Below are 21,852 nucleotides of genomic sequence, written 5' to 3' on the forward strand. Positions count from 1 at the left end.
TTATTTGAGGTGTCTAAATATGAGTGGTGGTGTGCAAGATGCTCTTGCACACCATGTGTACTCCTAGCCTTTTCCCATTTCTCTCGCCAATCTCCATTATTGTGATTTCCAATTACTATGTATTTCTCTCCTTTTAATTATACTTCGTAATTAACAAACTACTCCCTTTATTGATGAAGAAATCACTCGTTTTTATGCCAACCAAACCATTTAATCTATTTTGGCTCTGTATTTCGTATAAAAAAATCTTAATATTGTGTCTTACATAAAATAATTGTCTTCTGTAAATTCTATATGGGCCTAATATTTATACTTAGAACAGGGCCCCTATATTGCCGGAGACGGCCCTGCTCGTCGTATAGTACATACCGTCTAATATTCTCCAATTCACATTTGTTTCATAATGCGAATGAAATTCGTGGGCATACGTCTATTCAAAATCGTTTTATCATCTCCTTTTCAAACTTTAGCCAACTTGGTAAAATTTGTAAAGCTCCATGTGCATGGACATTAAGGAGTGCAGTAGTTCACGAGGTGTGCCATGACAAGAGAATAAGAAATATTAATGAAACTTTAACTCAATCAACATCACCTGTTCAATGATTCTACTAAGCACATCCTTTCGGGTTTTGGGCAACCGATAAGCAACTAAAAGAACAGATATTTTAGTACTTGTTTGGTTTACTTGGGTACTAATTTCTCATGACAAGTTTCATTTTATGGGAAGTAAATTCCTTAGTTAACTTCTTAGGAAATAGCTTGATGGATGTTTGGTTGAACTTAGGTATTTGAAATCTACGGAAATTGACATGGAAATTGTGACTTACCAAGGGGAGGGTAGGTAAGTCACTTCCCATGTTCCGTGAGAATTACAACTCATCAAAGAAGTTAATTCCTCCATTACACTTATTTCATCCCAACCAAACGACTTGATATATATGCACTTCATAGGAACTCACACTTCCCTCTCTATTTACTTGCAACCAAACATCACCTAAGTCATCAATAATTACGTGTGACTTTGTCGCAAATTCCCATCTTTAAACTATTTCGGAAAATGTCCGCTAATTTCTTTCTACTTCCTTGGTTGGAGTTGCGATAAGGGAGTCTGCATTTAAATGCAAGGTTTCTCATGGTAGAGTCACCAAAAAAAGTGTCTATCGGAGTAGTGTTTTGAGATTTCTGGGTTGTCATGTCGCCCGCTTCACTCCCAGTGGGGTGGAGTGGTGTTATGTATCTGTTGTTCGACAGGCTGCATTCTTCGTCAAGGGTTTTCTTCACTTCTCATCAACTTACATCACCAAGGGCTTCAATGTCTCTGCAATATTAAGGTCCCTTTGCCAGTATCATTCTTCCACCATCGTCATCCTCACACTTCCCCTGTAATGCATGTTATGTAGTTTCAAGTTCTAATTTCGGATAATTTTAGTCTCACTTGGTTTTCCAGGCTCAGAGCCATAGTTTCAAAGCAAGGCATAACCATTTGTATTTTTTTTACACTTGGGGAAAAATAAGGGGGAAAGGCTAAAATTAGGGTCTTAATGGTTGGAGAAATTTTGCACTTGGGGAGTGGAAAACCAAAATCCCCCTTGGCATGGGGTTTTTTAGATTTAGAGTGGGGTAATTCACGCAATCTAAATTCACCATTTGACATGACATAAAAATCATGTAACGATTATTTTTCAACAGGAATTGTTTATATTTCTGATTCATAAAAAAATAAAATAAAATTACCATCATTCATAGAAATTCAAGATCTACAAATAGACATCCATTTTGATATAATTTAACACAATATTTTTTTTTATTTCTATCTCTAATTTGCTTATTTACAACTATATGTACCAAAAACTTAATTATTCATTTTCTAATTTTTTAACTTTTTTATTATTATTGTTGTTATTAGAGAGAGAAGTAGGGGTAGAGAAAGAAGAGTAGGGAGTTTTTCTTTTGCTCATGGATGAGAGAGTGGAGATTTTTTTCCGCTAATGGGAAAAATAAAAAATAATGAGTGAGAAAGTGGATTTTTTACACATGGTTAACAATGGTCTCAGACAGTTCATCTACTTCCTCTGTTTCATATTTTTTGTTTTTGTTAATGGTGTTCCCTCTTACAGTGTCATTTGTTGTATTTTAGTTTCTTTTAGTAACTAGGTTGAGCAATATTTCATTGGCTTGCTGTAGGCTACTGAAAGAGTATGTGGCAAATTTACAGGCTATAATAAAAAATTGAAGGCATAACAAAAATGAATACATGTATAAAAATAGAAATGTGTTGTAAAATTGTAGACAACTCTTCAGATAAATTATAACAGAAAAATATACAGCAGTAAAATTGATCTATTGCAGGTAAAAAGCCGGTGTTCGGCTTCGGCTTCGGCTTCAGCTTCAACTTCAGCATCTCATTAGAATCTCCTCAGTTGAAGTCTGTATAATAACCTGAACAGAGACAGATCTTTGTACGATAATTAGAGAGCAAATCCGTATTTCTTACTTACTACAGATGCATACTGAAAGCAGTACAATACAGGGTCTATGATCTATATACATGCAAACCCGCTTTCTATCTTACATTCTTTTTTTCTTTTTCTTTTTTTGGAAATTTATTTTTGCTCGTTGGTACTACAGACCTCGAACAGGAGGGGATAAAAGAAGAAGAAGAAAGGCACAGGATCTAGAACAAGAAGAAGAAGCCCTACACTACAGCAACTAACCCACCTAAAAGATCTGCAGTAAAATGTGGAAGAATGCTTCACATAATTTCAGAGCGAAACTTGATACAAACCCCAAAAATCAAAACCTGAGAATGAAGTCAATCTGACAAAAGACGCGAACCCAGAGCTTGGGACAGCCGATAACAAATTCAATCTGCAGTATGCACAATTGTAAATTTGGCTGTTGGAACAGTAATCAATCACAAATCCTTCCATCTTGTATTATCAACGTTTTCCATTTTCCTATAGCAAATCTTCAAGTTTAACTGTGCTTGCTAAGGATAACTCAAAAAGCTCAGTTAACATCCAATCTTCTCCTGTTTGACCACCAAGAACGATAGCTCTCGTGCCCCCAACTACACAAGTACTGTGTCCCCAAGCAAATCTCGGGGGCCGACCTGGTACATTTAATACCCTCCATGTTGGCTTTTCTTCAGTTGGGTCAAGTAGATACAGATGTGAGGCAGAATGGAGACCAGCCACTGATCCACCAAACACTAGGATCCTGCCACCTGGAAGGCTCACAGCCACATGATCTAACCGCGGCGGAGGAGCAATGCCTCCAGGATTTCCAGCACCCGGCATCCCACTACCAGTAACACATCTCCAGCACGGCTCTTCCTCACTCAAGTCCATTGTGTATACATCATTTGAACGGAACCGTAGTGGCCCACTCTTAGCCAAACCTCCGAACATCAAGATTTTCTTCCCACCATAGACTGACAACGTGTGGCCAAGGCGACAAGGTGGGGACCACGCCGCTGGAATTTCTCGCCACACGGGTTTATCCAATGATAGATCTAGAAGAAAAGTATCGCTCAAAAGTACCCCTGAATCTGCACATCCACCTGAAACGATTAACTTGGTTCCATCAAGTGTGCAAGAGCTGTGCCATGATCTTGGAAGAGGAGGTGCCAATCCAGAAATTTCACGCCAGGTTGGTTGCTTTGCATCCAAATCGAGGACAAAAACGTCATTTAGCAGTCCTTGAGTTCCACACCCACCAAAAACAACCAGGTTTGAATCATTCACACAAGAGAGAGTGTGACCCCAACGACCTGGAGGTGGAGAGCTCACTTTGACATGCCGCCATTCAGGGTTGTTTGAATTTAAATCTAACACAAATGTGTCATTCATAGGTTGCATGTTGACCCCTTCTCCACCAAACAAGACAACCCGATTTCCAACAGCACAAGCACTGAAGTTGCAACGTGAGGGCTCCACTGCACCCCCAACAGTCACCTTCCTCCATGTAGCTGCTTCAAGGGTAGTCAGTTCTCTTGCTAGCCGGCCCCACCCGAGTCTCTTCGCCCCAGGAACAGTCTCCAGAACACGGGTTGTTTCAGTACCCCACGCATTCTGACAGACCATTCTCCAAAGATCCTCATTTTTTGTTAGCTCATAGAACCGCCTGCAGACAGAACTCACAGCAGCAATATCCCTTGGCGTCAGTAGTGACAATATCTTCAAAGCAATGACTTCATCATTCAGTTGAAACAACCCACAAACCTCAAAAGACATGTGGCGCTCCCGAGGTTGGAATGATGAAAGACTGGAACGAAATAGATCAGATGCCTTCAAGGATTCTTTTGCTGAAAAGCTAGGAAGTGGACCCAGATCAACATTAGCCTCTGAGAATAACTGAATCCCAATAAAGTGAGTTATGCTTTCATCATCTCCATATATAGGCACCAGCCGTAATCTGTTCATTAGAGGAGACCCATCTTTCCTAAAGTTTAATAATTCACCTTGAAACTCGATGCCGTCCTCAAGGCACCTCCTTATTTCTGCAACAACAGCGGAGTCCACCAATGGATGTCTTCTTTTAGCAAATGGACCTCTGCATTGTAAAAAGCGACTGCAGAGCAGCGTATAGTGTCAAATCTCATATATCATCAACAAATAAAAGCACTACACAGATTAATATCGTAGCAGAGAGCAGGACCATGGAGGAGCTATAGATACAGTAGCAAACTCCACCAAATGTCTATTAATCAAATCAATAACTAGGGTAACACTCTCTCCACCACAAGATGAACTTCACACTTTGTACTGGCGTGGAGATTGAGAAAAGTAGTTAAACACATAATGAAAGGTTGAAACTTGAAAGTGGGTAGAGAGAGAAAATTAAGAAAGAGAGAAAAAGATTGATGTGTAAAGAGAAAAAGCGGAAACATAAGTGTAAAAAAGGAAATGAAAAGATTGTTTTGAGACAGCCTAAAATAGGAAGTGTGAAGTACGTATAGGGATTGTCAGATAGATTGACTACTAAAAAGCAGCAGTAGTCAGGCTAAACACAAACCAATGAAATCATTTGTCTCCGAGGGAGGGGGGAAGGGGGTTGGGGAAATGGCTTACTACTTAATTTAACATATATGGGACCTCGATACACTTCTTTAGCTGATGGTGCAAAAATGGAAATCTGTTTGAGATGTAATAGAAAATTCATAATAGACAAGTAGCACCCAAAATCTTAAATCTTTTTTGCACAGGTGCCCACAGAGTATGATTTGGTTAAACTTGAGAAACTTCTGGCATACTACCTCTGCCCCCTTTGTTTATCTCATCGCAAAGACATGACAAGCAAACACTCATGTGTAAGTGTGAGTCAGCTGCGTGTGTGAAATTCACGAGGGTGTTTGAAAGAGGAGGAATAAGGTGGAAAATTCATATGGTGTGAGTCAGAAAATCAATTTAATGAAAGAACAAAGCACATATAGTTAAGGTCAGAATGGCAAAGGATATACTCTCTTATGTTTGTGCATATTAGTTATACAATATATTGGCATAAAGATAATTCAAATTTAGTAAGGCTATCTTACCAGAAGTCAAAAAGAAATTCAAAGACACCATGTCATTTGTCTCCTAATCTTAGAATTATCATCTCTTGACATCAGTGATATCCTAAAACTGCCATAGAGATATACCATATAGTTACCCAGTGCCTCTAATAAAGCTACTAGAAGGATGAGGTATTTCATTCTATGACTAAACATAATGTTGTAGAACTAATACAACAAAAAGGAGTCTGCCGTTTATCTGAGTAAGGAAGAGTCAACTGCCAAATATTCTAAAAGGCCTATCTAACTCTAAACTATTACGAAATTCCCATATATTCACCACATAACCACATACATAGATCAAGATAACAGTATTCACCATAACTTCTACTGGTTGCAGAGAGACTATCCTTTCACAGTCACATACTATTTCCAAGCATGCCTAGCCTCACTTTCATAAATAAGAAATTGCTTAAAAAAGGTTACTTCAAAAAATTGACACAGGTAATTACAAAACTATAATCCAAGCTAGTCACATAAGCTCGAAGCTTGAAGCACTCAGGGGAAACATACTTTGATATTCAACGTCGGACGTTGCCGGGCATGAGCAACTCTCTTCTAGTCTTCCTCTCACTAGCAAAACTATTAACGGGAGGTAGCAATCTGGACAGTCCCTCCGACCATGCCAAACGCTTCCCTATAGAGGATTATTGCCTTCCTTTCCCATCCATCCTTCCTCTTTTACCCTCCCCCCAATAGAGGTTTATTTTGGATAAGCTAAAAATTTCTAGTGAACACCCAAGTGACACTAACATAACAATGGCTTAAATCTTGAGTTTTTGTCATATTAAGGCCCACTGTTTTGGTTGGAAACCAAGATATAGGCACTAAGCTTATTTTGGTGACTTTTTTTATGAAAAAATATTTTTTTATTGCAGCAAAAGGGGAAAATAGAGGCAAAAGGGGGGGGGGGGGGGGGAAATAGGGGTAAAAAGAAAGGAAATCATCTAAAAGACAAATATTTGTATGTTCAATGCAGTCACGCAAATAAATGCAAAACTAAACCGGATGCAGACCCATGGCCAAGACACAACACAAGTTTTTGAGATGGAGCATTTAGCCTTAACAAACATTGAAGAAAGACCTCAAGCGCTCATCATAGGCTAACAAAGAAAATTTGAGACAATTAGCATAGGGCTAAGCTCTTCCAACAAACGCCGCATATCCAAACTCAAGCTTAAAAGCCACTGACAGTTTATTTGTCACTTTAAGTCATCCAACACAAAAATTTCAGTCTATATTCACCTATTATCACTAATGGATCTCCTAATATCTCAATAAGTAACAAAAAGTAGAGGGAGAGAGCTATTCAAAGGAATAGTTATAGAAGCAGCTGAAGCACGAAAAGATTCTTAATTACTGACGTCAAAGCCTATGGTTTCCGTTCAAGCACAGCGAATCAAAAAAGTGAAACTTCTGGTAAATCTTGCTAATTCTATCTAACAACAAAAACAATGACTGAAAGCTGATTAATTGAAGTTCAAGTCTGATGTCTGAACTCAAGCCATTTTGACCATTCATATGCCCCAATCAATGACCGCTCGGGCTGGCTTAGCACAAGTTCACATTTTTAGCCTTACTTGCCCAGCTCTGGAGACTGGGCAAACCAAACCATTCAAGCCGTTTCACTCACGAGCCCATGATCAGCTGATAAAGTCATTTTATCACAGGTCCAACCATTCATATTATCAGTACTCTAAAGTTCCATAAAACCCTAATTTCTACAACAGCCAAATACTAACAAACATGTATTATGTCCTATGAATTACCCCAAAGTAACTAAATGGAGACGTGACCAAAAATGAAAAATTTCATACAATCTTCATTATTTCATAAAACCTAACCAATTTTAGCAAATTACAAAAACCCAGCAGAAATTAATCAAAACATACTTGGAAAAACAACATTAAATTACCAAAAACAACCAATTTATCCAGTAATTGCAAAAACCCAGAAAACCCCATTTCAAAAATTAACACAAACCCCAATTAAATCAATAAATTAACTCCAATTTCTGTATACTCAAAGTAGTCAAGAATTAGAAAGAATTACCAGTTGCGACCAAGAACTTCTTCAGCTCGATACCCAGAAACCATCTCAAAGACAGTATTAACATAGATAATAGGATGATCAGCTTCCAAAGCATCTGTAACAACAAACCCACATGGCGTCGTTTGAAGCAGATTTTGAACAGGAAAAGGCATGGACCCCACTCCATCATTCAACAAGAACCCTTCAAATTCATCACCACTATCATCAGAGGAGCTACTATCCCACTCCATCATCTTTCCTTTCTTCTAAAGAACACAGCTTTTTTTTCTAAATTACCCCATCAAAATTACAATCAGAAAAAATGGGGGAATTCTGGGAAATGCTTGAAAATGCAATGGGTAAAAAAAAAGGGGAGTTAGGGTTTGAAAGAGGGATTGGATATGAGTGGACAGAAAGTGGGGATAACGATCTTTGCCAGAAAGTTGGGTGTTAAGAGAAGAGATACAGAGATGATTACAAAAATATCAGGGGAAGAGAGAGATAAATAAGATTTGAGGAGATGAACAAATTGAAATTGTGTGTTTTTTGTTGTTGTTGTTGTTGCTGTTGCTGTTTGTTGCGTGTTTTTACGTTTGCTGGGGAGAATAAAAGGGAACCTGGCTTTTTTTGGGGAAATTGTTGTTATTACAGTTTCAATATTTGTACTAGTACTTGTAGTAATAGTAGTGGACTTGATTTGTTCATTCTATTCTACGAACTGCTTTTTGGGCTGTGGCCTGTGAGGGTGGGGTCATCGAAAAAGAGTTTAAGAGTCGTTGTTTGGTTCAAGTGAACTACAACGGCATCTCAAATCTCAAATCTCAAATTTCAAATTACAAATGAAGGTGGGAAGATTCGATCATGCGATCTATAGTACACAATAATACATGTATTCGGTGTTTACCACTATATGTTAGTATCTTATTAGTAGCTTTATAATCATTTTGGTTACGAGAAAATGTATTTACCCAACTACGTACGGTCATTAGCATGTGTGGGATGATGAACAAGTGGAGCATTATTTGCGCCTGATCTGATTGGGCACTCGTTCTATCAGGTCTACTAGAGTTTTATGCTTGTTCGTGATGTTTAGATTTTCCCCCGTTTGTTTGAATCTAGTGGTGATATTAGCCGTTGTTTGATGATAAATACAAGTAGGTTATCCCCTGAAACCTAGAGGGTTCCTTCAATGATTTATTTGTTGCATTGGTTTTCCCTCTTCTTATGATCATGTTTATTATACCAATGGCTTCTTTGACACCTTTCGGAATAGCTTCGACTACAAGGATATTAAAGTTGGCTTTGATATGCTTTACATCTGCTAGCTTGATGAAAATATATGATCTCTCATGACAAACTCTTCGTCCGCCTACCAAATATATACATTCTTATCAACCGACCAACCACTAATTCTACTCATTATACTTATTTGCTCCATTTGTTAGATACTTCATATTTTTTTTGGCAAATAAAGATCTGTCAGATATTTTTCTTCTACTATTTTATTTTAGGAAGTTCCACATGTATTATATAGTACTTACATGCTTAATGAAAATGCTTAATCCATGTGAAGTAGATCTCAAGTAGGTTCATGTTATCATAATATGCAACACTTCCATGTTACTACGTATTTTGTTTGATACTACATGAGTAATGTTATTATGAAATGGATGCTATTTTACTTAGGATAAGAATTGTCTTTTTATTTTGGAAAATTTGGCAAATACAATCTAATAAAGTTTCATATTTGTCAATTACAATCTCAAACTTCTAATTTTTTCAATTACAATCTTTAACGTCATTTTCCGTCAAAAATCACTGGAAGATGATGTTATAATGTTATTAAAAAAAACAATTACGTAATTTCTATAAAAAAATTAAATCGAAAAATATGAATTTAAACAACAAAATAAATCGAAAAAGAAGAATTAATTTTTTTTATAGATATTATGTAATTTTTTAATAACATTATGACATCATCTCCCGATGATTTTTATCGGAAAATAACTTCATATTGTAATTTAAAATGGAATACTGTATAAGTTTAAGGTTGTAATTGACAAACTAGAAATTTGAAGTTGTAATTGACAATATAAAATTTTATTAGGTTGGAGTATTTGCTAAATTTGTCTCTTATTTTACCATGACACAAGTAAAAAAATCCGAACAAGACAAATCATTTTGAAACAGAAGAAATAATCTGCCTAAAGGATGAGTTTCCAAATTTTGTCATGTACCTCCGAAAAGATCCCGGGCGGATTGGCTTTCCGGTTTACACAAAACGCACAATCACTAATGAAAGTCCCAATCCTCTTTTAATGGTAGCCTCTTCTATTCTTCTGCTATCTTCAAACCGCCAATTTACTTATCCAAGTTCCACTCAATCTCCCATGAAAGTCTAGCCCTTTATCTTCTCTTCCATTTCTGTAAAAAAAGCTTCAATCTTTAATGTTTTGGCAACAATGGAGGGCACCATATTCCCAAATAGGCCAACATTACCAATTCAACAAGCAAAACCAATACCAATACCAATACCAATTCCAATTTCCCCACCACAACAACAACAACAACAACAACAACCAAACATGGCATTAAAATTCAGCTCTACAACATTGCCTCTTCCTCCTCAACAACCCCAAAACCCTCCTTCACTTGCAATTGACTCTCTTCTTCAACACCTTCTTCACCTTTCTTCAACTCCAACCAATACCCATTTCCCTAAACTCATCAAATCATCCAATTCTAAAGCTACCCTTTTGCCTTCTCTACCCCTTTCCTCACTTGAACCATTCAATCATCATAGTTTCAATGGCCACGCCTCGGTTTGCGCCACCCGGCTCGCCGTCGCGGCAGTTGAAGAGGAGGAGGATGATAAGGGTGTTGCCGCGCTTGATTTCTTATCTGATAAGAGTAAGTTGCTGTTGAATTCTATGTTGGGAATACCCTTGTATAGTTTAACTGAGTTTTTTGATTCTGTGAAATTTGATTTGGTAGAAGCTGATTTGATCAGTTTATTGAAAGGTTTAGATGTTTTGGGGAATTGGGAAAAAGCTGTTTTGTTGTTTGAATGGGGTTTGAAGAATGTTAGGGCAAAAGATGAGAGGATGAATTATCAGGTTGTTGAGTTAATGGCTAGGATTTTAGGTAGGGAATCACAGCACACTGTTGCTGTTAAGCTGTTTGATGTGATTCCTCTTGAGGAGTATATTCTAGATGTTCGAGCTTATACCTCAATTCTTCATGCTTATGCTAGAACAGGCAAGTACACAAAGGCGGTTTCGATTTTCGAGAATATGAAGGAGAAGGGTCTTGTTCCAACTTTGGTTACTTACAATGTAATGCTAGATGTTTATGGGAAGATGGGTAGGTCTTGGGATAAAATTTTGTTCCTTCTAGATGAGATTAAAAGCCGAGGATTTAAATTCGATGAGTTTACTTGTAGTACTGTGATTGCTGCTTGTGGTAGGGAAGGGTTGTTGGATGAAGCAAGGGATTTCTTTGCTCAATTGAAATCACAGGGTTATAAACCGGGAACTGTTACTTATAACTCTTTGCTTCAAGTGTTTGGGAAAGCCGGAATTTGCTCTGAGGCTTTGAGTATCTTGAAAGAAATGGAGGATAATGACTGTCCTCCTGATTCTGTAACTTATAACGAGCTAGTTGGTACTTATGTTAGGGCTGGGTTTCTTGAAGAAGGAGTTGCTGTGATAGATACAATGACGCGTAAAGGGATAATGCCTAATGCAGTTACTTATACTACTGTAGTTGATGCATATGGGAAAGCTGGAAAGGTTGATGAGGCTTTGGCTTTGTTCAACCAGATGAAGGTTTCTGGTTGTGTTCCTAATGTTTGTACATACAATGCTATCCTCGGGATGCTAGGGAAAAAGTCAAGATCAGAAGAGATGATAGATATATTGTTTGACATGAAAGTAAACGGGTGCCCCCCAAATCGAATCACATGGAACACGATGCTTGCTATGTGTGGTGGTACTGGTAAAGAGAAGTTTGTGAACCGGGTTTTCCAGGAGATGAAACGTAGTGGTTTTGAGCCTGATCGAGACACGTTCAACACTTTGATTAGTGCGTATGGTCGGTGTGGTTCACGAATTGATGCTACTAAGATATTTGAGGAGATGATGGAAGCTGGATTTAGCCCTTGTGTGACAACTTATAATGCTTTTTTAAATGTGTTGGCTAGAAAGGGCGATTGGAAAGCAGCAGAATTAATATTTCGTGATATGAGGAACAAGGGATTTAAGCCAAATGATACCTCTTATTCCTCAATGATTCAATGTTATGCAAAGGGAGGGAATGTAAGAGGGATACAAAGAATTGAAAGGGAGATATATGAAGGGCAAATCTATCCAAGCTGGATGCTTTTAAGAACCCTTATCCTTGCGAATTTTAAATGTAGATCATTATCGGGTATGGAGAGGGCATTCAAAGAGTTGCAGAAAAGTGGGTATAAACCTGATTTGGTTGTGTACAACTCAATGCTATCAATTTTTGCTAGGAATAAAATGTATGATGATGCTCAAGAAATCATGCAATTGATTCAAGAGAATGGATTGCACCCAGATTTAATCACTTACAATAGCTTGATGGATATGTATGCAAGAGCAGGGGAATGTTGGAAGGCAGATGAGGTACTACGAAACCTGCTGAAAAGCGGTGGAAAACCAGATCTGGTGTCTTATAACACGGTTATCAAAGCGTTTTGCAGGCAAGGGCTGATGCAGGAAGCGATTCAGATTATGTCAGAGATGACAACGAGAGGAATACGGCCGTGTATAGTGACTTACAACACTTTCGTGGCTGGTTATGCAGGGCGAGGGATGTTTTCAGAGGTTGATGAAGTAATAAGTTACATGATTCAACATGGGTGTTTACCTAATGAGTTGACTTACAAGATTGTAGTAGACTGTTATTGTAAAGCAAATAAATACAGAGAAGCTTTTGACTTTGTTTTGAGAATCAAGGAGAAGGACAACTCTTTTGATGATCAGTCTTTAGACCGGCTCTCATCTCGTATTAGGCAGGATGGGCAGTTGTGAGTGACTTCCTCATGTATTTTTGTATAATAGGCTCAGTTTTGCTTTCTTTTTGTTTAACCACTGTAATTCAGATATGTCACATTTATGATGAGAAATTCTTTTATAAGAATTACGGAATACTTACCAGCTCGCTTTATCAAGCTGATGTTTGGAGTTTCTGGGTTGTTAAATATGACTATGTTTCTTCAACCCAAAACTACCAATCTTGGATCATCAAATATACACCATTCATTTATGATAAACTCAAAGCAAAGAGGAACCAACTATTTCTATGAAGCTTCAACTGTTACAGTTTTCACTTTTCAGGAAAAGAGTCATCTGTTACTTTTGTTACTCTATATATCTGGTGTATTGCTCCCAACACTGGTGCATGAAATAATTTGCGGAATAATAAGGATAAAAGATGGTAATTTCCATTTTACACATACAAAAAGTGATTTTATCTATGGCTTTGTGACGTGGCAATCTCACCACCTTTCCTCAATCAAAAGCCTCTTGTATCCATATATCCTATCATGACTTCATGGGAAGGTGGATCCTAGCCTACTGGGATTGCCTTGTTTGTTTCAACCATCAACTTCTTGACATCAAATAAAATAAACTATTTATATATTTTTACTAAATATAACTTTTTTTTTTAATTCCTTCCATCACTTTTATTTATTTATTAATTGCGTTAGTAATTACCAACTTAATATTTTAGTTTTATTTTATCAACAATTTAGCAGATGGGAGTCAGCAGATTGTGTAGAGTAGAATGAAACAGAAACATGGGAGTATTACCAGTGGCTCATAAGCCAAACCCAGAAAGATTACTAATTCATTCATCCTCCATTGATCACCAAAATCAACATCGGAATCTCCCAAATTCTGCTTTCTCTCTCCTCAAGGTTCAATCTTTAATCCTAATTTTTTCTGGGTTTCTTAAGTTTTTGTATGCCCACTTGAAATTTAATATTTTTCTTTTTTTTTTGCAGGTGCAGAGAAAGAACTCAAAGTGCAGCATCTTTTCTGGGAAAGAAAGCAGTTATGTCAGAGGTCAATTTGTTTCCAGCAATTTCTTTAAATTTGATCATTGTACTCGTCGAAAACTTCAAGTTGGTAAGTTTGAAGTACTCTATATATTTTGTTGCCTTTGCTCATTTAATCAATTATGTTCAGGTAGGTAGTATTGCTCTGAATTTGATTATTCTGATTGTTGTAGCATTGTCGAATTGCTAGTTCAAATTGCATAGTCGTGGTGACAATTATTAATGTATTGATGGATAGAGTTAAAATCAGAGGCCTCAAGTTCTTATTTTTGTGTCATTAGTGGTAAATGACCCCATAGTGTAGGCCTGTAGGGAATGTTTTACCTCTTAGGCTCCATTTGATCTGATGCTCCATTTGATTTTATGTAAAATGTTTTCGGTGAAAAACACAATTCTAAATTAGTTTTCCTTTTTCTGGTTTCCGACACGTGGGAAGAAGGAAGAGGAGGTAAGGAGTAAAAATGGAAAAGTGGTTTCCCTTCTTTTCTAATGGAAAAGGTTTTCAACCTTAACCTTTTGAGGGAGTTATAGAGAGTTATTTTGCATCCTTTGCCAAACCAAACAACGTAAAATGATTGAAAAGAGGAAAACAGTTTTCCATATCTCAACTGAGTTTCATAAACCCTATTTTATTTAGGACTATGATAGAGGGTTCGACTTTATCTTAATATAATCGTGCATGATTATTGAGCCGGTGAATATCTCCAGTTTGTTGATCGATCAACTTGTATGACATGATTACAGTGTAGTCTCTAGGTTCACATTTATGCGCGACTTTTATTTGTACATGTTTGTTCTTGGTGACATGGGGGATAGAAGAGCTTAGTAGAGTAATGCACTTTACCTCCAATGTTCAGAGACATAATATTACAACTTTTGGTAACATTTTATCTCTGTTTGCTTTACTGAAGGAGCTGTGGTTTCACCAACTTGTGTGCTTCCATTAACCGAAGAAAACGTGGAGAAGGTACTAGATGAGGTGCGGCCTGGCCTCATGGCCGATGGAGGAAATGTGTCATTGCACGAAATTGATGGTCTGGTTGTCGTGCTGAAGCTGGAAGGAGCATGTGGATCATGCCCAAGTTCAGCCATGACTTTGAAGATGGGAATAGAGCTTCGCCTTCGTGATAAGATTCCTGAAATCATGGAGGTAGAACAGATTCTAGACACCGAGACTGGCCTGGAACTCAACGAGGAAAATGTCGAAAAGGTGAGCATCTGACTAAAATGCAGTTTATCTTCCAAGAAACTAAGTTGCAAATCCTCTCAAATCCAATCACTCAGAGAGTTGAAAATTCACGAAACTAGGCATAAAGTAGTTATATTGTACTACCTCCGTTTCATAAAGATCTTTACGATTACTATTTGCACAAATATTAAGATAAAAATGGGAAAGTTGGTTGAATATAATAAAATATGGATAAAGTAAGAGAAATGTGAAAGTGAGTGGGTGTAAGAAAAAAATGAATAAAGTAAGAGAAAGTGAGGGGAAAATTGTAAATAGTGTGGGGTAAGATAGTAAATTTTTATGTCAAAAAATAGAATAAAGCAAAGTGTAAATAACATTATGAAAGGGACTAAAACGAAAAAAAGTAAAGATCATTTTGAAACAGAGGTAGTAGTGTTTATTGAGCTCATTTCTTGCATTTTATGGGCTAAAAATTGACCTTTTAAATCTTTTTGGTGAAGTTTATAGCGCGCGCATAATGGTGCTTCATAATTTTTCCTCATAGGAAATTTAAGTTTTGCTGATTAGGTCATTCACATAATTTGCAAATGCAAAGTTGTGTTTTACTTATCATACAAATTTTGTTTCCCCAGATTCTTGCTGAGATTAGGCCTTACCTAGCAGGCACTGGAGGCGGGCTGCTTGAACTTGACAAAATTGAAGATTATGTTGTCAGAGTACGGCTGAGTGGACCTGCAGCTGGTGTACTGACTGTGCGTGTTGCCCTAACGCAAAAACTAAGAGAGAAAATACCTTCCATTGCCGCTGTCCAGCTGACTGAGTAAAAGTTCCTAACCACAGGACAGAATTTTGTTAATGACATGGAGAATATCTTGAAGATAATATTTTGGGTAGGAAGCATCTTCAAAACATTGCCTAGGAATGCTGTCTTTTCAAAGTTGAGATGCTCCCTTGATCCTTGATAGATTTTCAGACACTACAAATTGTCAGATTCTGTGGATCCTTGATCCTGTGGTTTCTCTCTGAATACTGAAATATTAGTGTATAGTTCCACAAAACTCTCAGTAGTTACTTGTATTCTTATGAAACAAAAATTTATTACCATGTTATCTGCTACATTTCTGCTTCAAGAACTGACTTTCCTTATAATCATAAACCCATAGGGTATGAAGTCACTAACGCGAAGCTTTTGCATGTAAACAACCTAAAGCTCGATGAGCTTTTGGTACGTAGTCGCTTATTAGAAGCTTTTGTCCACTCGCTACTTGGTATGAGGTCGCTTATTAGAACCTTTCGGTTTGTGTGCTTTTTTTTCCCCCATTGCTGGGAAAGAGTTTCTGTGCGCTTCCTAGGATAACTAGATTAGACTCTCCCTATGTACCGTCCTTTGGGTACATAGGTCAAGCTGATCCACCTCTGTTCTTGTTGAAGAAAGCCTTCCCAAATAACACATGTCAGTGTCCAACATTGAGAAGAGATGAGAGAGTTAATCCCTTAATAAGGCTAAGGGACTACTCCCATTATTGCCATATGGTTTTAAGGTGGAACCTCCTTTGGACTTGTTAAGTGGACTCTCTCTCTCTCGATGACGGGTGCGGCCCAGGCCCGTATTTAACATGGTATCAGAGCCGGGCCCACGACTTGGACCTTGGACCGTTAATATTCTGGGCCAAATTAAAAATGGCACGTGTGAGGGGGAGTGTCGAGAAACGCACTCTGGCCCACGAAACATCACATGTGACCGAACTAAAAAGTGGACCTCACACGTGAGGGGAGTGTTGAAGAAAGCCTTCCCAAATAACACATGTGAGTGTCCCACATTGAGAAGAGATGAGAGAGTTAATCCCTTAATAAGGCTAAGGGGCTACTCCCCTTATTGCCATATGGTTTTAAGGTGGAACCTCCTTTGGACTTGTTAAGTGGACTCTCTCTCTCGATGACGGGTGCGGCTCAGGCCCGTATTTAACAGTTCTTTAGCTATTTTATGGGATAGGCACTCCATGATTTGTTCTCCCTATTGATTGACCTTTTCAGAGCAGCAAGCATTAAGCATATTAAAGAGTCCCTTCCCGGAATAGTTATCTCGTCGAATTTGTGTAAATCTCTTATCTTTCAGAACCTGGCATTTTTCTGCCCCCGACTGTCTCCTAATAGGATTTCGACACCCTGCCAAAAAAAGTAAGGTCAAAGTCATGTATCCGCTCTCAGATTCACATGGGCGACTGCTCTCATCCTGACCTAATCTTAGAAATATATTTTAGATTGTTTCTTTCATTTATTTCTCATCTCTGTTATCTTGCCCTTTTACTAGAGAAATTATGATCTGTAAGTAGTATATGGAAAACCACACAAACGATTAGTTTGCTACTCTTTTGTCGAAGGGTTTTTTCATATAACATGCCCATTTCGGTGCTAGAGTAGGAAGGTAATAGCCAACAATGGAAGTTATTTTACCTTAGTCTAGAGCCACACTCTTAGGATAATGTGGTATACAACAAGTATAAGGGTGAGTTTGTCCCTAGTCTAGAGCAACACTCTTAGGATAATGTGGTATATAACAAGTATAAATGTGAGTTTGAAAATCCATGACTCACTTAAGGATCCATTTGTTTCTCCAACCAAATCAAATTAAGTCACATATTTATCCTTTATCCTACTTAATTATTTTTTTTCAGGAGTTTTGAGTCTGAGATGAATTTGGGAATATGGTATGAAAAACTAAAAATAGGGAGACCAATGTTTGAATCTAAATAATGAAAAAGTAGGTAAAAGTTAGGGGTTCCATAGAAAAAAAAAAGGGTAAAAATTAGGGGAAAACTGATGTGGCAAGGTCTGGAGGTTGGGGAAGAGTATGAGGGATACCCTAATGAGTAAACATCGTATGCCAATAACCTCATCCAAGAGTTCATCTCAAAGAAAGGGAAGACAGAAGCACTGTAAAAGAAATTCAACTTAGGTAATTCATATTATCAGGACAATACTCTGATTTCAGGAATAATTACACCTACCAATGTAATCTGAGTAGCAAAACATCATTCATATACAATTTATACATCAACTTGATGGACTTGTTGAGTTGGCTATCTTATAGATTAGTACAAAATGTTTGATGTGATTCCTCTAATAATCATCATCCTCCTTCCTTGGCTGTAGGAACCGCCTAACAACAGCTGAAACCGCTCCCATAACCATGAACAAGACAAGGAGGTCGAATCCACCACCTACACCAACTGCAACACTTGGGCCTGGAGCAAAGAATGAAAACGGCGACCAACCCCATCCACCGTAGTATGGGACCCCGGGGCCATATCCGTAGCCACCAACAAGTGGTGGAGCTACACGTGGATTCACATAAATGTTTGTCCTGCAGGAAAAAGATAAACAAAATACCCAAAAAGAATCAGATACTCCAACTAAAAAATTGAATATTGAAGCTAATCATTTTCTGCTGACATTCTACAATCCTAATTTTCTTCTTTGGATCTAAATGCTCCCTCCATCAAAAAATAATACTCACTTAATCACGTTGTTTCATTCCCTCTTGATTAAGGATGTGTTGTGGTTTTACCAAAATAACCTTCGTATCATACCCTTCCTTCCTTTGTGAGACTCCAGGAAACCCAATCAAAATCTACTGAATTGTTTCACGAAAATAACTAATTTTCTAACTGTGAGTACAATGTTCTAATTTCTGCATAATATGTTTAGTACACTACTTACCGTTTGAAAAATGAGGACAAGCTAGTAGAGAGGGAGTGGTGGAAATTGAATCAATTAATTATTTACATTTCCTATTGTTTGGTGTGAGGGACTGAGGGTTAGGTAACCCAATCCATCTCCTAAGGTTAACCATTACCCCTCATTTGTTACCTTTCTCAAGCCTATGGTAACAAGTTTGTTTCCCTCCTCAATCCCTAATGATATAAATGATTCCTTCCCCTCGTCATACCAAACAAAGAATAATGGTAACACTTAACATTATCATTTCCCTTACTTATTTGTTGCCGAATACATTTCCTTTCTTACATTTATACCAAACATGCAGTTAAAAGGTAAAGCTAAACAGCTAAATTATATAAATATCAACTTGAAAGGGTTTGTGGGTATACCACATGCATCAGTAATACTCAATCTGTTTCTTTTTACTTAACACTTCCCTAAAACAGAAACATCATAATACTTGCAACACACCGTATATGGAAACTATTTTGTATGCAATGACATTTCTGCCCTCACTTTATTCTTTTTATAAACTCCTAGCTTCTCATCCACCAAATAAAATAATGGAACTTTCCATTTATGCCTTCATAACAAAGTAGCTTGATTCTTTTTTCTTAAAGTGTGTGAAAAAGTGTGTTGCAACTTGCAACTATATAGAAACGGATGAAGTATAATATACAGTAATTGCAGAATACAAAGAACTTGAATGTTACAAGTAATTGTTGAAGATTCTTAGCCCCGTTAGTCGAAGCATTGAACAGCTCTACTGCATTTCATTACGAGATCACTCTCCGCGATTGGACAAAGGTCCAATCTCAATGGCATATTTTTATACATTGGGTTTAAATAGGGGCCTATGGGGTTTCCTGAGTCCTGACTGTGTGGGGGTAGTTTTTCAATCCATACACCTGATATTCGATCAATTGATCCGGAGACAGAAAGACTTTCTTGCATTCCCACTGATAATTGTTACAGAACAAACTCAGAGAATTTGTGTTCAATTACAAATCAAGACATCTACAAGCTTAGATTGTGCATTGAAGTAGACAATAGGAGAATTTAGAAAGAGATACTCCAACATGTCATGGCTCAATTTAGAAGTAAATGAGACGATGACTCTACTGTCAAATGGGATAAGCACTGATAGGCTGAACTCTAACTGAGATGTCAAAGAAAGTCATGAAGACCTAGGATAATGGGAGAGCTGCTACAGAATGGGAGTGGTATAAAAGCGCGCCAATGTTTTATTGCATGTGCCATGTGGTCAATGGATGCTCTAATATACTCATAAGCAAGCAACACAACATCAGAGGAAGCAGGGCACTGAATGTGTTTAAGTAAAGAAATGAATTACTCTCCCTCACAAATAAGTTGATCAAGACATCATTACATCAACACAATATAAACAACAAAGACAACATCATATGAAAATATGTCCGACTTCCATTATACATAAGTAACATAACTGAGTGCACAAGGCTACAACCAGCATCACCGGTAGTATAAGATGTAAGCAATCTTACCCTTACAGGCTAAAGTAGCAAACTGACCATTTCCATTATATTACACACCTTATTCACAATGCATCAAGTTTACAAGACAATCAAGGGAGATATTTAAGTATAGTCCATGGAATTAGAATGTTAGATTACCTAGAATTAACTCTAGGAGACGAGGGACGAGGAGCAGAAGAGCGAAAAGCCTGACCACCAATACGACCACCAGATTTGGCAGCTGAAGCATCACCAACTGATCCTAGAGTCAATACTCCTGCTGCCAATGTCACTATTGCTAACTTTGCCAGCTGCTTCTCTATTTTCCTGACCACCCAAATAACATTGAAACAAATTCATGAATCTATCTCAAGAAAGTTGAAACTTTGAAATTACCAGGAAATTTAAAATACCCTAAAACAGAAATCAAGTTATTAGCCATTTTACCCTGGAAATTCACTTTGAGTTCCCCAAAATCCACGCAAAGGCTAACTACTATTCATGAAATTACCAAGAACAAAATCCCCAAAAAAACCAGAAATTAACCAATTGAACCCTCAAAAATCACTTTGATTTCACACAAAAAAAAAAAAACACAAAAATGAACTATGCAAGAAATTACCAGGAAAAAAAAGACCAACTAACAGAAAGCAAGAAAATTAGCCATTTTTACACTGAAAAATCACTTTGATTTTCCAAAATTAACAATCCAACTTACCAAGAGCCATCTAAACAAAATAACCCAGAATTAACCATGAAAAAGTTCAAAAAAAGTAGAAAAGTTTACCTAGAAGTATCAGGTTGATTTTGGTGATCATTTGGTGGGAGTTTGCAGGAAACAATGAAAAAAGAATTCGGGGTTCTTCTGTGAATGTGATTCTGGGTTTGGATTAGTAGTGGGTTTGAGAAGAAGCTCTTCTGTAAAGATCCCATTATCATATTTCAAATGAGAACAAATTTCTACTTCAAATTTCAGTGAAACAAAGAATGTTAACAGGTTCAATATTTTCTACTTATTTTTGGTGCTCATTTCTATTTGGAATTCTCAATTTTCCATGATAAACAATATTCCTACGTGGCAGATGGATTATGGATGATAGATTTTTCCAAGAATTTTGTCCTTTTTTGTTTTTTCTTGAAACAAAACAATTTTTTTTTAATGCAAGCTTGGTACTAATAAATTAAAGAGTTAAAACAGTTACAAAGTAGTTCAAGGAGGTCTATTTTCGAATAAATAGATCTGCAGGTCCCTAAACTTTGCCAAAAGGAGCAGTTAGGTCCCTCAAGTTTCAAAAGGAGCATTTAGGTCCCTGCGTTTGGATGGAATCCGCTGCTTTTTGTTTTCCGTCACTAACGTCCGTTAAAATGCATTTAAATTAAAAGGAAACTAAATAAAAGGCACTAAACGACAAAAAAACAGTTACATTTACCATTTACCAATAATTAAATAAAGGGAAATTCATTTCAGTTAGCTTTTTACAAAAATATAGCCGTTGAGGCTCTCAAAAAACAGAGTATTTAACATTCCATGGCAAATAAAACACTTAAAAATTTTGTAGAACGTGAATTATGAATTTTGTTACAATTTACAATTAGACGTTGCACTTACCGATATGTCCAATATTTCATGCTCCTGAATCTAATTTATTTATCAAGTTTAGATGTGTGTTCAAGCCCGTCTAATTAATTAAATAAATGAACATAAACGAGCTTGTTCACGAGCTTGTAACATGAACGAGCATGTTTGTGTTCAGATCATGTCCAAACTGATTTGTTT

General features: G+C 37.2%; 4 protein-coding genes across 4 annotated transcripts; 2 read left to right on the forward strand and 2 right to left on the reverse strand.

The window, feature by feature from the left end:
- Positions 1-2,238: 2,238 nt before the first annotated feature.
- On the reverse strand, positions 2,239-8,265 carry LOC110785007 (adagio protein 1). The gene is made up of 2 exons (XM_021989447.2): positions 7,607-8,265; positions 2,239-4,572 (listed from the first exon to the last, which is right to left on the reverse strand). Exons 1-2 carry the CDS (start codon positions 7,837-7,839, stop codon positions 2,958-2,960), a joined length of 1,848 nt encoding a protein of 615 aa, XP_021845139.1. The 5' UTR covers positions 7,840-8,265; the 3' UTR covers positions 2,239-2,957.
- Positions 8,266-8,939: 674 nt separating this feature from the next.
- On the forward strand, positions 8,940-12,751 carry LOC110785008 (pentatricopeptide repeat-containing protein At2g18940, chloroplastic). The gene has a single exon (XM_021989448.2). It carries the CDS (start codon positions 10,048-10,050, stop codon positions 12,640-12,642), a length of 2,595 nt encoding a protein of 864 aa, XP_021845140.1. The 5' UTR covers positions 8,940-10,047; the 3' UTR covers positions 12,643-12,751.
- A 422-nt stretch (positions 12,752-13,173) lies between these two features.
- LOC110785009 (nifU-like protein 3, chloroplastic) lies at positions 13,174-15,980 on the forward strand. The gene is made up of 4 exons (XM_021989449.2): positions 13,174-13,532; positions 13,620-13,743; positions 14,585-14,883; positions 15,495-15,980. The coding sequence occupies exons 1-4, from the start codon at positions 13,413-13,415 to the stop codon at positions 15,684-15,686; spliced, it is 735 nt and encodes a 244-aa protein (XP_021845141.1). The 5' UTR covers positions 13,174-13,412; the 3' UTR covers positions 15,687-15,980.
- A 1,817-nt stretch (positions 15,981-17,797) lies between these two features.
- On the reverse strand, positions 17,798-21,134 carry LOC110785010 (uncharacterized). Its single transcript, XM_021989450.2, has 3 exons — positions 20,863-21,134; positions 20,235-20,402; positions 17,798-18,226 (listed from the first exon to the last, which is right to left on the reverse strand). Exons 1-3 carry the CDS (start codon positions 21,012-21,014, stop codon positions 17,983-17,985), a joined length of 564 nt encoding a protein of 187 aa, XP_021845142.1. The 5' UTR covers positions 21,015-21,134; the 3' UTR covers positions 17,798-17,982.
- Between the last annotated feature and the right edge of the window lie 718 nt (positions 21,135-21,852).

Source organism: Spinacia oleracea, chromosome 2 (assembly GCF_020520425.1).
Source record: "Spinacia oleracea cultivar Varoflay chromosome 2, BTI_SOV_V1, whole genome shotgun sequence".
Classification (NCBI taxonomy): domain Eukaryota; kingdom Viridiplantae; phylum Streptophyta; class Magnoliopsida; order Caryophyllales; family Amaranthaceae; genus Spinacia; species Spinacia oleracea.

Coding starts and splice junctions, on each gene's coding strand:
- LOC110785010 (XM_021989450.2), bottom strand. CDS start 21,014: ATGATAATGGGATCTTTACAGAAGAGCTTCTTCTCAAACCCACTACTA. Junction 20,403..20,862: donor AATCAACCTGATACTTCTAG/GTAAACTTTTCT, acceptor TTGGGTGGTCAG/GAAAATAGAGAAGCAGCTGG. Junction 18,227..20,234: donor TCTCCTAGAGTTAATTCTAG/GTAATCTAACAT, acceptor TTTTTCCTGCAG/GACAAACATTTATGTGAATC.
- LOC110785009 (XM_021989449.2), top strand. CDS start 13,413: ATGGGAGTATTACCAGTGGCTCATAAGCCAAACCCAGAAAGATTACTA. Junction 13,533..13,619: donor CTGCTTTCTCTCTCCTCAAG/GTTCAATCTTTA, acceptor TTTTTTTTGCAG/GTGCAGAGAAAGAACTCAAA. Junction 14,884..15,494: donor ACGAGGAAAATGTCGAAAAG/GTGAGCATCTGA, acceptor TTGTTTCCCCAG/ATTCTTGCTGAGATTAGGCC.
- LOC110785008 (XM_021989448.2), top strand. CDS start 10,048: ATGGAGGGCACCATATTCCCAAATAGGCCAACATTACCAATTCAACAA.
- LOC110785007 (XM_021989447.2), bottom strand. CDS start 7,839: ATGATGGAGTGGGATAGTAGCTCCTCTGATGATAGTGGTGATGAATTT. Junction 4,573..7,606: donor GAAGTTCTTGGTCGCAACTG/GTAATTCTTTCT, acceptor GCTGCTCTGCAG/TCGCTTTTTACAATGCAGAG.